General features: G+C 32.6%; 2 protein-coding genes across 6 annotated transcripts in view; both read left to right on the top strand.

The window, feature by feature from the left end:
* The window catches only part of LOC105193298 (zinc finger protein 436), a 52106-nt gene that overhangs the window by 9752 nt on the left and 24170 nt on the right, over window positions 1-18184 (top strand). The window contains exon 5 of one of the 5 annotated variants that reach the window (XM_026131250.2): window positions 13900-15897. The exons of 3 other annotated variants lie outside the window; for them this stretch is intronic. In XM_026131250.2, the coding sequence (XP_025987035.1) occupies window positions 13900-15208 (1309 nt within the window). In that variant the 3' untranslated portion in view covers window positions 15209-15897. Of the gene's footprint in view, window positions 1-57; window positions 3727-13899; window positions 15898-18184 lie in introns of those variants that run through there. One more of the 5 variants, XM_026131252.2, reaches the window with a different exon arrangement.
* On the top strand, window positions 9863-13626 carry LOC120357216 (zinc finger protein 239-like). Its single transcript, XM_039447209.1, has 2 exons — window positions 9863-10861; window positions 11522-13626. The coding sequence occupies exon 2, from the start codon at window positions 11577-11579 to the stop codon at window positions 12645-12647; it is 1071 nt and encodes a 356-aa protein (XP_039303143.1). The 5' UTR covers window positions 9863-10861; window positions 11522-11576; the 3' UTR covers window positions 12648-13626.

The following is an 18184-nucleotide window of genomic DNA, read 5'->3' on the forward strand; positions in this document are numbered from 1 at the left end:
AGAAGTGGCGAGGAACCAGCACTGATTGACTCCCGTTTGTGTCTCTCTTCTTTCCAGATATTTTGTGTCAAAACTCAGGACGCTGCCTCGGGATCGGCAGCAGAGTGGGCCCGGCGAAATCAAGCACGTCTTTATTCAGCAGCGTACGCAGTCAGTGACAACGGATCCATTGCACGTGCATCCGAAGGTTGAAACGACGAATATGCTCTCTCAAGAGAGCGCCTTACAGTGCGAATTATGCGGCGACAGTTTTCTTAGCGATCAGGCTTTTAAAATACATCTAGAGACGCATTCGGAGGAACAAGCACAGGATGAGCAATTGGTCTGTGAAAGTTGCGGCTGCAGCTTCACAACGACAGCTGGACTGCACGAGCATCAGAAAGAACACGTTTCCGAGGAATGTTTCAGTTGTGACAGTTGTGACTACATGACCTCGAACAAGGAGAGTTTGATTGTTCATGAGCGATGCCACAGGTCCGATTTCAAGTACCAATGCGAGGTGTGCGGCGAACAATTTCAGAACAAGAGCAACTGTCAGGTGCACCTGTTGTCGCACTCGCAAAATGAAAAGCCGTTTCAGTGTGACGTATGTAATGCCACGTTTCGCTACCGCCAAGGTCTTCGGCTGCACACAAAGCTGCATCAACCGGATTACGTGCAGCCACAGAGGAAACATCACTGTGAGCTATGCAACAAGCGTTTCTCTCGGAGGCAGGTATTGCTGGTGCACATGAAGACTCACGGCAACGTGGAACCACAAAATGAATACGTGTGCACGATGTGCGGTAAGTCCGTGTCGAGCAAGACTTATCTCGCAGTGCATCTGCGCAAGCACACCGGCGAGAAGCCACATGTTTGCGATATTTGCGGCAAAGGCTTCATCTCGCAAAACTACCTGAGCGTACATCGTCGGACACACACGGGCGAGAAACCTCATCAATGTACTCACTGCAACAAAAGGTTTACTCAACGGACTACGTTGGTGGTGCATCTACGGGGTCACACGGGAGATCGACCTTATCCCTGCACATACTGTCACAAATCGTTTGCTTCGAAAACGATGCTGAACTCGCACTTGAAAACACATGCAAAACAAAACGCCCGTCAGCAACAGGAACAGGAACAGCAACAACAGCAGATAATGCAGGAGGAAAGTTCACAGCAGCAACAAGAAGCTTCATTGCCGTTCGAAACCGTCATAATAATGTAGTTAGAACAATGATTGCTAAAATGGATTTCGTATTTTTTATGTAACCAAGTTTGCTTTTTTTATGTTTTTTCAATATAAGTGATATTAGCAGAGAAAACTTTAGGTATAAATATAATCTATACAGATTGATAAGTTTTGGAATTCTATAGGATAACTGATGAAAGCATATTATAAGACATAAACTCTCTTTTATAATATCTTTTACGCCATCTTAGATGAAAAATATGCTTGTAATTCGTATACATTAATTTGTTAAAATGTGAACGAGTATTTTATCGAGTCAGGGTCTCTCTTAAATGAAATCAGTGTATTAAGAGTGTTGCAACAGTTATAACTATAGCACTGACTTTTTTATGAAATCTTATTGGAATTACTGTTTTAATATCACTGTTTGTGATATACTGTTGAAGACAGTGGCTATGAATAGTGGCAGCTTTAGAAATAAAAATATATAATAAGATCTTATTTTGAATTTGTTATACAAGTTTCAGATAGGAGAGTTTTTGCCGAAAAATAGAAACCAAAAATAGAAATGCAGAAAGTTTTGTGAATTACATAATGCAGATATATTCATTTGTACGCGAAGTCTGTAAAGTCTGTTTTTACCCTTATATTTTGGAAATTATTCAAAATTATGAAAAATTGCAATACGTGTTTGACTATTTTGAGAGTCTCTTTTAAGATTGGAATTAAAAGAGGGGGCTATAATCACTGAGATATAAAAGAACAAAGGGTATTTATATTGAAAATTACTGATTTTTAGAAAAATTTTGTATTACTCGATCAACAAAGAAATTTTCACTGATTCAGTTTAAGAGAGTTAGGTACCTCGCATTCCTCTGAAAAATCTAACAGATAATATTGTTGACATTTATACATGATTTTAAAAAATCAGATAATTTCAACTATTTATTGTAGTTGATGAGTAGGTAAAAGAATCATTTAAACATAAAGTCTTGCAAACTAAACTGTACAATCCAAGATCTTCATTAAAAAGATACTTGTGAGATTTGATCAAATTGTATAAGTTTTACCAATATAAAATTAGTTAATTTTGTGAACAAATTAATAAATATAAATTGAAGAAAAATCGGAGCAATAAATAGTTCTCGTATGTCTGTTCACAGTTTGAAGTTTGTTGGCTATGTCCAAAAATATCAGAAAGAGTAAATGATACTTTGCGAAGTAATAAGCCGTCCATAACTTTTTAGCAGGGATGGTAACGCATTGCAAATAAATTATCATTACTTTTACGTTTTTATAATAACTATTTGATAATGAAGTTACAATTTTTTATAATAGTAATGGTAATGCTAAGATTGGAATAAATCAAGAGACGTGGTCGCGTCTCTGTACAAAGTCCAAGCGCAGCTAGTGAATCGGCGATTTTCATGCACACGAGATTACTTTTACTAAGTAATTTTTTTACTGTTATAAAATTTTTTACTATAAATAAGTAACTTCTAATTTTACTCGTTACATTATGTGTCAACTGAGTTATTTTTTTCATTGAGTCATGCGCAATAATAACGTTATTTGACAAAAGTTACTATTCCAATCCAGATTTTACTATTATTGTTACGAAAAATTGTTATATTATTGTCAAATTGTTGTTATAAAAACATCTCGATAACGATATTAATCATAATTCGTAATTCCCATCTCTGCTTTTCAGTTATATTATTGTGACAGTATTTTTTTAATTTGTGCTTATATGTTTCATTTTTAATGCTAATATAATTATAGATAGATAATTATTTATTCAATATTTGCTTTGTGCGCGTCTTTATCTTTATATATAAAAATTTGTTAATGATATATTTTAGTGTAAATAATTGTACACTCTTAATACGAGTGTAATACTTGCCTAATTATAAATGTTTATTAAATACAATTACCGGAAATAAAATTTCTAGTGCCTTTGTTATACATCATTGTTTAAAGAAAGTTATACACAATTATATAAAAATTATGAGAATAAATCTATTATAAATTATTACTATTATGTATATGATCTAATAATATCTAAACAAAATTACTATAATTTTTACATAACATGTAGAAATATATATTTTACTATTTTCTTCCAATAAAATTAATTGTATATGGCCTACCTAAGCGTTGCGATTTTTTCTTATTTTTTGCCAAATCTAATTAAAAATTGATGATCAGATTCAAAGTAGAAAACATTTTTAAACATAAAAATGCAGTTTTAAATATTTACGTACGTACAGTGAGGATTCTTAGAAAAAGTACTATTTAGGTTTTATTGGGAATATGTACTCAATATGACCTAATTATGTTTTCCACTTTTTTACAAAAAAGTGTTAGGAAAAATTAATAAAGTGATTCAATAAAATAATGTTACATCAATAAGTTTATAAGTTTATTAACGCATTGACTTATTTATTGGTACATTGACATACTCGTATAACAGTACACAAAAGAATTATTTTCATTAACAATCCATTAAATAAATCATTGATCGAAGTAATAAAAGTACCAAAAAAAAAAAATTAGAGTTGATGTCTGTGTACTCATTATTGATCTAAGCCATATTGGTTCTATCTTACAAAGAATTTTTTTTCTTTAGATATAAGCAGAATGTTAACATGAAAATATAAGTTAAATTCAACGTAAAGTATAAATATAGAGCTACAATAATATGAATTGCAGAGATTAATAACTATTACTTGATAGTTGTAGAAAGCAGTTATTTTCTGACGAAATATTAGATCATGGAAAACACATTCAAGAAAATTTTACTTTTGACTTAACTGTCAATAATAGAATACATACAGTAGGCAACCTGTTGTAATCAAATCATGTTGGCAATCTATACGACACACTAATTACTTATTTAAGTTATTATGTAACTACTTAGAAACAGCAGGTAGGCCATATTAAGCTATGTAGCGTAGTTACTTTATTTACTTGTTTAATTTTATTAATTTTTTTACAAGAAAAATAAAACTAAATCTTTTCAAGTAAAATAAAATGTTTATTTTGATATTGATATTATAATTGTATAGTGATAAAAAATGTTTGTAAGCATCACGTTTATCGTATCAATATAAAAAACATCAAATTTTTAAAAATATAGTTTATCATTATTTTATCATATTTTCTATAAGAAAAATTTTTCTATAAGAAAAAATTTTCTATAAGAAAAATTTTTCTATAAGAAATAACAAGTTAAATAATATTATAAATCTTTGCATTTTACATGTTATTTATAATAGTATTTTATTTTTAAGATGTTATATTCTCTTCAAAACATTTATATTTTATATCGTGAATCAATTAACTTCAGTCATAAAGAAAAGTTTTAAGTTTTTATGAGAAATTAGTGGGAAATATTTCTTTCATTTTTAACTATTCTACTTTGTTAGACGTATTTACAATAAAATTTGATATTTTTGCGTAATTTATTTATGGAATAACTTGCTTTATAATTTTATTATTTTAATATTATGTAAGCAATTATTTTAATAAAATGTTATGTAATTCTTTAAAAATATTGTTTTTCTTGAAAATTTCTTCTAATCTAAATTTATAAAAATATTTCAATATGTTATAATTACATACTAAAATGTTAAATTTTTTCCATAATTCTTCAATTTTGCGGATAGTAGGAGTCTTTCTTAAGATGATTTGTTACATTTTATTATTTTTTACATAAATAATTTAAAAATTATTTTGTTTATGTTAATCTTTTTTAAACTTGCACATGTTTTTTTGTATAAATTTTGATTTGTAATAACTTATGAAATATCTGACTCGATGTGTCACTGAGATTGCAGCTCTGAAATTGTACAGTAAGTAACAAAATTTTAATATTTTATATTGAAAATTTTATTAATTAAACTTTTTACTGCATTTGTGAAGATTTTAATGAATATAAAAGATTATTACTTAAATCAAATCTATTGATTTTTCACTTTACATAATTTATCTTATATTTGTATTACCCCTATCTCTTGGATAATAAATATTGTCTACCCATGTTTAACATGAAATAACTGAAATAAAAGTTGAATGCATTTATTCATCTTTTAATTACAAATATATTTAATTTCTTTATTTCAGAACTGTAAACCAGAGTTCCAAGATACCTCAAAAAATATCTACGATAGAAAGAGGAAGTCAAGATGCATCTTTCGTTGTTCTTCAAAAAATTGACGACACAACTATTCTTGTTCAAGAAGTAATTGCTTACCACTGTGATTCGTGCGACGAAGATTTTGATACAAAAGCTAGTTTGATAGTACATAGAACGGAGCAATCGATACTTAGAACTCGAAAAGCATTGCGTCAAGCAGAAAAAACACACAAGTGTGATATGTGCGGTCAGCATATGACAAATTTACAATTGATCAAACATCAGATGCGATGTAGATATTTTCTAGACGCACAGGTGAAGGAGGAAAGAAAAGAGACAACTAGGAATATCATGGAGAGTTCTCAAAAGCAGAACAAGAATATGTCGGTAAATCCCGTTAATTTTCTAAATTCACAGAAGAAACAGAAATGGAAAGAGACAGTCAGGAAAATCAAGGTGAATCGAGAAGAGATAAAAAAATCGTCGGTAAGTCTCGTTAAATTTTTGGACGCACAAAAGAAAGAATTTAAAGAAACGGCCACGAAAATCAAGAGTCAAGAGGAGAGCAAGAAGTTATTAATAGGTCCTGTTAAGTGTGACCAGTGTAACAAAGTATTTAAGAAGGAAAGGTACTTGAACGTACACAAAACGTTACATGGCGCAAATGTGCATATTTGTTATATATGTGGTGCGAAGATGACGTCAGATTATTATCTCAAGATTCATGTTATGCGACACAATAAACAGTTTACGGAATACTGTGAAATTTGTAACAAGGGTTTCTACTTGAAGGCAAATTTAAGAAATCACATGATTATGCATAATGAAGAGAAGGCTTACATCTGCGAGATCTGTCATAAGTCCTTCCGCAGTCGAATCTATCTCCGAACTCATATGAAGATTCATAATCAGCCTGAAACGAGGAAAAAGTTCAAGTGCGAATTATGCAGTTTTGAAACATTTTATAGTTATTGCTATAAAGAGCACATGTGGACTCATACGGGCGAGAGCCAAGTGGCATGTGAAGTATGTGGCAAGTTAGTCAGACGGCAGTACATGAAGATTCATATTAGAATGCATACTGGCGAGAAACCAGAGGTTTGTGAGTTTTGTGGCAAAGCGTTCAGTGCTAGACCGTATTTAATTAAACATCGGCGAACTCATACTGGTGAAAAGCCTTATAAATGTAAAATTTGCGAGAAACGTTTCACTCAACGGGGTACTCTCAGTGTGCATCTTCGGAGACACGAGAATCCTAAGTGAAAACTTTTCTCTTTATTTTTTCCTCTAAACCTATTATTAAAACACTTTTGTGTTGATTATTTATATTTGTATTATGGCCATTCTACATAAAACACGTTGTAGATCGCAAACACGGACAGCCAAATGAAAACATCAAATAGTACTGACGCTTTTGTAGAATGATCGTTATACAATGTTGGTTATGTTAATTAATATATTGCGCTTATTCTCTGAATAGAATCATTATTACATTTTAATATTTGTAATTTAATTTTTAAGTTAATAGGTGGGATGATCGTAACATCTCAGAAGTTTTCATCTATAGTTTTCTAAATCTTGTTTTGAAAAATAAAATAAAAAGTATTTACCAAAAGTTTTAAAGCTTTGTTTATTTTTTATTTAATACAAATATAATTAATGTAAATTTTATGATATAATATAATTAAAAAATGTAACTGTAAAATTTTTTTTAGGGGTATTTTAGCAGTTCACCTACTAATTTACGTATCTTTAAAATATTTACTTAATATATTTTACACAATATCACTTATTTATTACGCAACTTAAAAATTGCTATTTTTCAATTGTCTATAAAAGAAAAAAGAAAAATTCTGAAGAGAATTCAATACACAGTGAAGAACTGATGAAACTTGTATTTCTTTACAATTAGTAAAAAAATTATTACATTAAATAGCATTTAAAAATATTCACAAAATTTTAAAACATTCAAAATAAAAAATTTTATTTTTTTAGTTATATTGTAGCAAATATATGCATCTGTCGTAGCGATATATGCATACGATTAATCATGTAATATAACATAATGTGGTATTAATTATATTTTACGTGTTAGTCATATCAATTAAGATACAGCCAAACAGACAAATAATCCTTTTTAATACTATATATTGTACATTATGTCGATAATGTAATAAATCTTAATGTTTTTCTCGAATACATATATGTTCTCTAGTTCATATTTCACACCTCGCTTTTAATCTTATATTTTAAAATAGAATTTAATAAAATCGTTACTAGTAATAATAAAATGATCAGTTGAAACATAAATTAAGCAGTAATTTAGGTTAGAGAAAGAGAGAACGCGATTTGTATAACACAAGTCAAATCGAGAAAGGTCGATAATTACTTTTAATACACGTTATTGGCTTTACAATAATGTTTTCTTAATATCAGCGATTGTTGCGATAAATATTGTACTATATACCACTTACCGAACTAGACGCCCATACAAAAGGGAGATCCAGGTTCAAATCTTGGCTGAGGTAATATATTTGCAATAGATTTTTCGAGGAGAAGGATGATCTTATATTATAGAACGTGTTAGCATCAGTATTATTAAATTGATTATGAATTGAATACTGTGATATTACTTTTCTGATTCAATTTAAGTGTTGTATGTGAGACAAAAGTAATGGCGCAGAGTTTAAAAAATTAGAAAATGTATTTTTAAAAAATTATTCACACAACATTATTTCGGCACTGAAGTCTTGCTATGACTCCTTTCTCGATTTGAATAAATTAAGTACATGAAATTATTCAAATAGGAAGAGTGTGCAATACAATTTTTGTTACAACTCGTTTTCTACTTGAAACATAGTTTACCTAAATAATTTCATGTATTTCATTTATAATCATGATATTTTAATATTTTAATCTTATGATGAATACTATAAAATATTTGTTATAATTTTATATCACTTTAATCAAACTACTACACTTTTAAAAATAAAATGTTGACTATCAATTGTTTTTTTAAAATGTAATATCTTTAGGAAACAATAATTTATAAAAAAAATGCGAAAAAGGAAAAGTTTATATGAACTTTATAAAGAAAATATGTTGCAGTATTTAACTTAAAAAAAATTTAATATACATGATTAAAAATTTAAGTTTTTCTGAAAAAATTTTAAGATTGTGTTATTTAATTTCAAACAAAAATTGATTAGTGACAGGCAAATTGAGATTGACAGCCATAATTGATTTAATTAGTATGAAAGTGTCTCCTATGGAAAACTTATCAAGAATATGTAAAGTGCTTAGTTCAAGTAAATCAATTAACAAAAGTATTTTCTATATTTATTCTAACATATGATTCTCCGTTACTTCCTCGCGCTGTTGACAGATATTATTTATTACAGGTGCGACGAGCTTGACATAGAAGACGTAAAACTGGATCCAATCGACGAATTACAAGGTATAGAGTTAGTGCAATATCAAGAAGTACCCACAGTAGAAGAGTATCAACACATTGGCCATCAAGAAATAGTTATGGAAACGATTGAATATAAGACTACAGATTTGAGTGACAAACTAGAATCTGCGTCGGAGATATGTGTCGTAAAACGGGTTTCCGAGCACGATTCGAGTCGCAAGCGTGCGACGGTTTACGAATGTGAAATTTGTGGAAAGCGAATGCTCAAGAAGCTGCAGTTTTTGAAACATAGACAAGATCATGAGAGGAATCCAAAAACCGAAGGTCATTGTGAGGAATGCGATAAAATTTTTGACAGTGACGAAAAGTTGCGAAAGCATATGATAAAGTCACATCAGAAGGAGAAGCCGTTTCAATGCGTTCTGTGCGGCAAGTGTTTCAAGATCGAGGAGTTTTTAAAAACCCACCTAAAACAGCATAACAAACGTTTCACTTGCGACATATGTGGCGTGTCGAAGGTCTCCGGATACGATCTACGTTTGCATAAGAAGAAACATAACCAGGAATATGTGATTCATTGTGAGATCTGCAACAAGGGCTTCTACACAAATCAGACGCTGGAGCGGCACTTGCTCACGCATACTGGCGAGAAGCCGTTTGTGTGTAAAATATGTAATACCGCATATGCAAGCGCGGCGTATCTCAACATGCATATGAGATCCCATGGGGAGAGAGAGAAGCACAAGTGCAATATCTGCGACTTTGAAAGCTATTGGAAGGCCGCGCTAAAAGTGCATCTTAAGATACACACTGGCGAGAATCAAATCACATGCGAAGTGTGTGGGAAGTCTGTAAGCAGCAAGACGTACTTGCAAATACATATGCGTATACATTCGGGTGAGAAACCACACGTTTGCGAAGTATGCGGCAAGGCGTTCAGCGTACGGAAATATTTAATTGTGCACCTAAGAACGCATACCGGCGAAAGACCTTACGAGTGTAAAATATGTCAAAAGAGATTTACGCAACAAGGCTCACTGAACTCGCATATGAAATCTCATAATGAGAGCAAATGAATAAGACATTTTTCAAAGGTTGTGTATTGTTCACTGCTGTACTGAGTGTTAAACGTGATTCTCCAATCTTTATTTTGGCTTGAAATCTCTGATTATATACAATCACTGTATTGAGGAATACTAATATAGATCCATAAATAATGTGATGATTATTAAATTTGTGTTTGAAAAGGCTTAATTATAAAATGAACACATATTAGGTTCAATGATTGAATGATATAAATTGTATATTACCTCATAATTATTAAATTAAGTTTTGTAAGTATTAAAGAACTAAAACCGTAAAGTTTTGGAAATATAGAATGAACAAAACCGATGAAAATGTATGTGAAAAAATTTTAATTTCTCGTTAGAGACATGAGACTGATAATAAAAAATAAAAAAGAATGCATACTTAAAAAATAAAGACTACTAATATATTTTACAAAATATGTTCTGAATTAATTTTGGCAGATATGTGCCATTAAATAGATATTTATTACGCAATTGTATTTTTTTGAAGTTTTTAAAGTTTAATTTAATGTTTTATTTGAAGATATGAATTTAATACGAAAATGTAATGCAGAAAAATATATGTTGCTGTATAATCTAATAGAGTCACAAATATTTTAATTTAATGTACGATGAAATTTATTAAAACTATTTCTTAATATTTTTTATTTTGAGAAATTTTATTCATTTTAAATTTATGTAAAATTGATTTATTGAAATCATAATTACATTATTTGAATAGTTTAATAAATGTGTCAATTATCATCAAATTTGTAATGCTGTAAATATATATTATATGTCATTTTCTATTGCATATAGATTGCTGTAACATTTATTGTATCAAAAATAAAAGATGTATTATAAATATGTCCATTGCTTTTGATAGTTGCGACTTTTTTGTTTATCCTACAGTTTATTAAACATTTTTTGTCATATTAAATATTGAAGGATTCCTATGTTAATAATTGCACATGGGAAGCGGAACAACCAATGGAACAACTGCCAATATGAAAATGTTACTTGGATTATAAATATTACAATAAATACTTACTACAAGTTTCTAAAAGGTACGCATCATTCTGTATTTCGAGACTGGGTCTAATGCTCAATATTATATTTACAGTACATGGTTATTATATTTTATTTGCAAATTCTTTAGGGTAAAAAATGTATCATTTGAAAAGATGTCTTCTACTTTATGAGAAATTCCAAAAATTAAATTACATATTTATATTTATAATATAAATGTATATATAAAATCTTTAAAAAAAATTCGGGCGTATTGCAATTGCTTAGTTATAAATAAATTTCTAGAAAAACAAATTTAATTACATAGCAATTATGTATTAAATGTATATACATTGTGTGCGTGCGTGTGTGTTAAATGCGTTTTTTAAATATTTATAATTCATTATTTTTACGATTGTATGTATGTGTGTATATCTTGTGTGCAGTGCGTTTGTCGCGAGACATAATGTCTCTTGATACACACGCACACACATCATAAAGCTACAACTTTTTTTAAAAAAATTAGATTGTATTTTTTGATAATATTTGTGATAACATCTAAAAATTATATTACTACACATCTTAAAAGAGACATTCATATATACAAAGTAAATTGAAATAAAATTAAAAATAAAAATTGTGGAATCTTTTTTTTATAATAATTAAATTAATCACTTAATTTTATTACATATATAGTCATTATTTCATTTTCTTTTCAGAAATGAAAAACCGGCAGAGACGTGTGTAAAAAATGCACTGTCTGTAGATGAATATATGGATTCTATATTGGTTTCAACTTTCGTTAAAGAAGAAAATATAAAACAGAAAGATCGCAGTGTGCAATACGAAACTGTAAGTTTGAAATATAAATCTTCCCAAAACTCATTAATGCAAAAAGAACCTGAAGAAACCACAAACAGAGGAATTATTTGTCAGAATTATTCAAGTATGAAAAAACAATCTACCAGTCAAACATTTTACAAGTGTAGTATATGCACGAAGCTTTTCAGATCAAAGAATTTATTTGAAGGTCATTTAGTGGCCCATAGCGATGCTCGACCCTATCAATGCGACGTCTGCAACAAGTCTTTCAAGAGAACCAATACTTTAGCAGTACATAAACGAATACATACTCATGAGAAGAACTTCGTTTGTGATGTGTGCGGTCGCGCATTTGTGCAAGCTTCTCAGCTGGCCACTCATCACAGGCGTCATTTCGAGAAATACACGAAACATTGTGAGATTTGCAACAAGGGTTTCTTTACGAATGCCGAACTTCACGGGCACATGAACGTGAAGCATGGCGCCAAGGAGCACGTGTGTACCGTCTGCAGCAAGTCTTTCCCCAACAATCACACCTTGGTGCGCCACTTGAAGATTCATGATCCAAATTTTAAACCAGTGAAGCATCAGTGTGAATTCTGTGGCAAGACATTTGCTTACAAGAACTCATTGGTGGTCCATGTCAAATCACATACTGGTGAGAACAAATACGATTGTCACCTGTGCAACAAATCTGTCTCGTCTAAGGGATCTCTTCAGGATCATTTGCGTCTTCACGGCGGGGAGAAGTCACTGGTCTGCGATGTTTGCGGCAAGGCTTTTCACAAGAGAACAACGTTGGTTGTGCATAAGAGGACTCACACCGGCGAGAAGCCGTATTCATGCGATACCTGCGGAAAATCTTTTACGCAACATTCGACTCTCGTAATACATAAACGATATCACACCGGCCAAAGACCGTATCAGTGTAGTTATTGCAACAAATCATTTGTATCTAGGGGATTACTTAACGCACATAATAAAACACATGTAGTTAACGTAATAGAGATACAGCCCGTATAATCATATTTGGATGTTTATTTCTATTATACTGTGTCAATTGCATCTCCCGTGTTCAAGATATTGTGTAACGATATTTATACCAGACTTATGTGGATCTCACCAAGTGTGGATCAATAAGATGAGCTATTCCTGAGGTGTGGATGTGCAGTAACCCAAAAATAATGGAGAGTTAATAGTCAATCACATTTGGTTTGTGTGATGAAAATCCACATGGCTGACAGCGCGCGGTTCGCGCTTTGGACCGAATGTGATTAGTCTTCATTTCGCGTACCTTTTATGCGCAATAGCTCACCTTATGTCGCTCCACTTAGAACTGTATTCTAAAATTTAGTTAATACTGAAAGTACTGACAGTATATTGGAACGCAGCCTACGTATGGATTCAAGCTGCGAAACAAGACGAAACAGTATTAATAGTCTGAACGCTGTCATTTTATATTTTGGCGATGTTCATCTGAATTACGATTAAATATATTGACTTTATACTTTTTGTGGAAATTTAATGTTTGTGATGACTGATACATTTTCTTTAGTGTATTTATAATTTAATTTTTAAAACTTGAACTAAAACATTAATTTTTTATTTTTACTTTTTTAATTGAAATACTATTTACAATATATTAAATAAATAACTTGAATTTTATCAAATGTACTATAATCATTTTCTCTGCAATTCTAATGAAATGAAGTTTCTTCTGAATGAAGTTACCGCTTTTTATTTTTGACAGACGGCATAAATAAAGTGGAATATTAAGAAATTAATGTTTATGTAAAAATAAACAATTGTACAGCAAATATCAATAGAAAAACAAACAGAAATATCGGAAAAGATACGTGTAATCATTTATTTTATACAGGATTACAGTAAGAGTAATTGATTTTTTTAATATGAATATATTGTTGTATTATGTATTATTATAATACAATATAATTATTATAATACATTATGAATAAAAATGCTACTCTCACAGAATTATGTGATTATCAAAAGTTGTCTTATCGTATTTTTTGTTTCATATTTTAAGTGTTTCCGTTATATAAAATATGATAAGATTCTAAATTATTCTTTATAACTAAATTATCTAGTTTATGACATCATTAATGAAGTTGCAGACGAATGCGCAAATTTGGCAATTTTACTTACAGGAGTAGAAATAATTTGCTAGACAACGAGACCAGACAATGAAAGAAAGATCGTTACGATGTAACAAGGATATTCGATACTGATATCCCCCTGAATTTTTCCATTTCAGGTACAACCAACTACCGTTTTCTGAAGACTATTTCCCGATGTTCTCTAAACTTGATCTGGTGAAGAAGAATGGCGAACCTGCGAAGTCCCCGTCGAAGTGCCCGGAATCGGCGGATATGATTGACGAGGAAGCAGTTTCAACGAAGCCCGAACAAGACTTTATAAAGCAGGAAGTAAACGATGAGGATGATGAGGAAGATCTTCCTTTGGCGTATCATTGTAAACTCTGCGGCGTCTTCTTTGCCTCACAATCCTTGTTGGATACTCATGAGATCGAGCACAAAGGTAAGCGGAAGAACACGTGTGCCCAATGCGGCCGGGTCTTCAGAACTGGTATCAGCCTCCGTAAACACATGAAGGCACATTCGGTACGTAAAAGCGGTCGCAAAAGCAACTCTTCAGGAGTGGCCAGCCGTACCGCATCATTGAAGAAGGTGAAGAAAGAGAAGCCCGAGGAGTTTCTCTGCAAGACTTGTAACAAAATTTTTCGACACAAAAGCAACTACCAGAAGCATTTGTTGCGCCACACAGTAGGTGATCTTACTTGCAAGCATTGTCCCAAGAAATTTCGGTTGTTTCGCGACTTAACGAGGCACGAGAAGACGCATTTCTTACCGAGTTATATGTGCAAGGAGTGCGATTACGAGACCACTGTTTTGGCGGCTCTAAGCATACATATGACGCGACACATGGATAAAGCAGATTTGCCGTTCAAGTGCAACGAATGCGACAAACGTTTTCGGAAGAAACTCGATCTTCAGGAGCACTATAACATTCATTCGGGCGAGAAGCCATTTGTTTGTCAGCTCTGCAATAACGCTTTCTATCTAAGACGACAGCTCTCCGCGCACTGTAGACGCAATCATCCCGAACTAAAAGCCAACAAGGTGACCAGCACCGCCTGCGACATTTGCGGCCGTGTACTTGCCACGAAGAGGTCGCTCTTCCGACATAAGGAGAGTCACAATCCGACCAAGTTGTATCTCTGTGATTACTGCGGAAAGAGTCTCAGTAGTGCCGAGCATTTGAAGAAACACAGGAGGATTCACACCGGGGAAAAACCCTACGTTTGCGACATCTGCGGAAAGGGTTTCACCGACTCCGAAAATTTGAGAATGCACAGGAGAGTGCATACGGGGGAAAAACCGTACAAGTGCGACCAATGCACGAAAGCGTTCTCGCAGAGGTCGACGTTGACTATTCACAAACGCGGACACACCGGTGAACGACCTTACGTCTGCCAGATATGCCATCGTGGATTCTCTTGCCAGGGCAACTTGACGGCCCACCAGAAATCTACATGTGTTTAAGAATTTCGACGATAAAGTTGTTTTGTGAATGACTTGAGACTGTTTCGTTGATGTCACGTTAACTGTTCCCGTTGACGCTCATACGACGGTTACAAGACCACTTTTAATGATAAGAACAGTGCGACAGTACGCGCATACGCGTTGTTACCTATGTATCGTAACAGCGGAACAGACAAAAACTGAGAAAAGTCTTTTGAATTATTATAGATTATATATCTATCACTATGTTGACGTTGGACAATGTCGTCAGAGCGTCATACTTGCGATATTGATTCCAATGCTTTTCGATAAATCTCTATGATATCTTTTGTACTCTGATTGTAATATTTGCGTAAATTGTACGGCGCTCAAAAGACAAGCTTACGCGCGATATTTGTCTATTTGGTTCTTCATGAATTATATGATTATACATTTGTACGTTGTGCTCAAAGGTTCCGTTACGAATATTGTTGCTCTATTTTTTCAGTGTAGATAGGAATAATTTGTAAGCCGAATAATGCCAATGTTGTTGAACGACGAATTCGTTTCCTTTTTCTTATTTTTTCTCATTTCTTTTCTAGACTTTTTCTCCAGGCGAGACTTCAGGCTTACTCATACGAATGTGGATAAATGCATCGACAAATTTATGTTAATTATCATTAATGATATTCGTTATTATACGTTTAATAAAATAACTCGTATATCAAAAAGTGTTGTGATTATGAAACTTTATCTTTGTCTATTAAATTTATTCTTTGATCTTAAAGCGAAGAAGTCCAACATTTACAAAAATTCTCACGATAGTTCTTGGATTGCATATTCTTGTAAGAAACTTCGAATGATCAAGAGGCAGTATCAATGAAAGTCTTGGCGATGTGATTGTGTTTATTGTGTTTAACATGCTGAAAAATTACTATTGTTGCTTACAGAATCCTCGAGGTTGGAGAATTCGTAGGGCAAAGTATCATGGTTGAGTGTAGCGAAGAATTCAAGAGCCACAATTATACAGGAGATAAATTCCAGTTTAATAATCGAAGAATTGATAGAAGAGAAGGAAGAAGAAGTAACGTTAAAGGAGTCTTTTAAACCAGCGCATGATGAAAATGTAAAAAATATTTTGATTAATGCCGAAAAGAGAAAAAAAAAGCGAAATACAAATATCCCATGTGCCATGTGACTTTCTATCTGCACGGGAGTTATAAACAGCACATGGTGAAACACAGCGACGCGCGTCCGTTCAAATGCACGGTTTGTGAAAAAACTTTCAAACGTATGTCGAATATGAACAGTCACATGCAGATCCACAGCGGCGTCACGTATACTTGCGACTTATGTGGCATGATTTTAAGGAACAGAGACTCGTCTAGAACCCGCATTCGACAGGTACATAAGTGTGACTGTCGACATCGTTGTGATTAGTGTAGCAAGAGATTCGTGTCGAATTATGATCTCGAAGATCATAAGACGAGTTATTTGAGTACCAAAATCTTTATTTGCGATTATTGCGGCAATGCTTATTTGCACAGATCATTTCTGATTGCACACAAACGCGTGATGCATAAGATACAAAAGAGTGCGCCGAAGTAGCATCGGTGTAAAGAGACCTTTGCCACAGATCTTAACCTTCGTAATCACTTACATTTGCAAACGTTCCTATGCTCCCAATGCGGCAAAATGTTTGCATCGAATCACGTACTAATGCTACACAAATGTTTGTACAACAGTGAAAAACCCTACGTTTGTGACATTTACAGAAAGGATTTCACCGATTCTGAAAATCTGAGGCTGCATAGGAGAGAACATACGGGGGAGAAACCGTATAAGTGCGACCAATGCCCGAAAGTGTTCTCGCAGAGGTCGACGTTAACTATTCTCAAACGCGGGCACGCCGGCGAACGACCCTATCAGTGCTAGTTATGTCCGAAAGCTTTCGCGAGATTTACTACTCTTAGGATGCACAAAGTTACTCACACGGGCGAGAAACCATAGAAATGCAATATTTGCGAACAAACTTTCACTACACGTAGCAGCATGATGGTGCATCGTCGTAAACATCCCAATATTTATAATTATCCGGTGCCGCCATCGTTCCTACTTAGTCAACTTGTCTGAAAGTTGAACTAGTAACTGGATACGATACATTTACGAATTTGTTCAAAATGATGATTGTTAAATTAATTATTTATTTTGGATATGTATTGATACTGTAATTGGTGCTAAAACAGATAAATACTTAAGAAATGTTACAAGTTAAACAAAGCTTTTATAACTTTGATTCTATCCCAATGCATTTAAATTACATTTAATTGCTTAATCTTTATAAAAAAAAGAAAATTATACAATACCAATAATATTGAATATATCAGCCAAATGATTTTATTAGTATTTTACCGAATATTGCTATTAATTATTGAAGACTTTCTTGATTTTTACACAATTATGGTAGACACTGCACGTTTCGTGTTTGTATTGATTGAAACTAATGGATGTTTCAGGGGACGATGGACCACAGTGTGGGATGGTGATATATGTCGGGAAGTGATTGTAATACATGATGACATGATAGAAATTACTTCTAAAAAAAGTGTGAAGAAACGCCGTAATCCAATACGACAGAACGAAAAGGAAAAGATTCGACAACGAATAAAGGACAACGGCAGAGATGAAGAACTTCATACAGAAAAAGAAGCAGATCAAGAATTATTGAAAATTGTTAAAGAAGAAAATAAATCTGTAGAAATGTCACCATCCAAAGATACTTTGCAAAATGAAGATGTGGATCAAGTATTGGATGAAGTGCGGACCGCATGTCCGTTTTGTTTAAAGTACTTTGATAGTGAGAAACATTTGAAAAGACATATCGTAACAAGTCATCAGAAAAGAGCGTATAAATGTGACAAGTGTCGCGTGTCCTACCATACCAAGCAAAATTTGGAAAAGCATCGTAAGAGTCATAGTGATGATTACTTTTTTGAATGTGACATATGTCATTTGAAG

This window comes from Solenopsis invicta, chromosome 1 (genome assembly GCF_016802725.1).
Source record: "Solenopsis invicta isolate M01_SB chromosome 1, UNIL_Sinv_3.0, whole genome shotgun sequence".
NCBI classification, from domain to species: Eukaryota; Metazoa; Arthropoda; class Insecta; order Hymenoptera; family Formicidae; genus Solenopsis; species Solenopsis invicta.

Bases quoted from the DNA above. Each gene is read 5' to 3' on its own strand.
- LOC120357216 (XM_039447209.1), top strand. From the start codon at position 11,577: ATGGATTCTATATTGGTTTCAACTTTCGTTAAAGAAGAAAATATAAAA.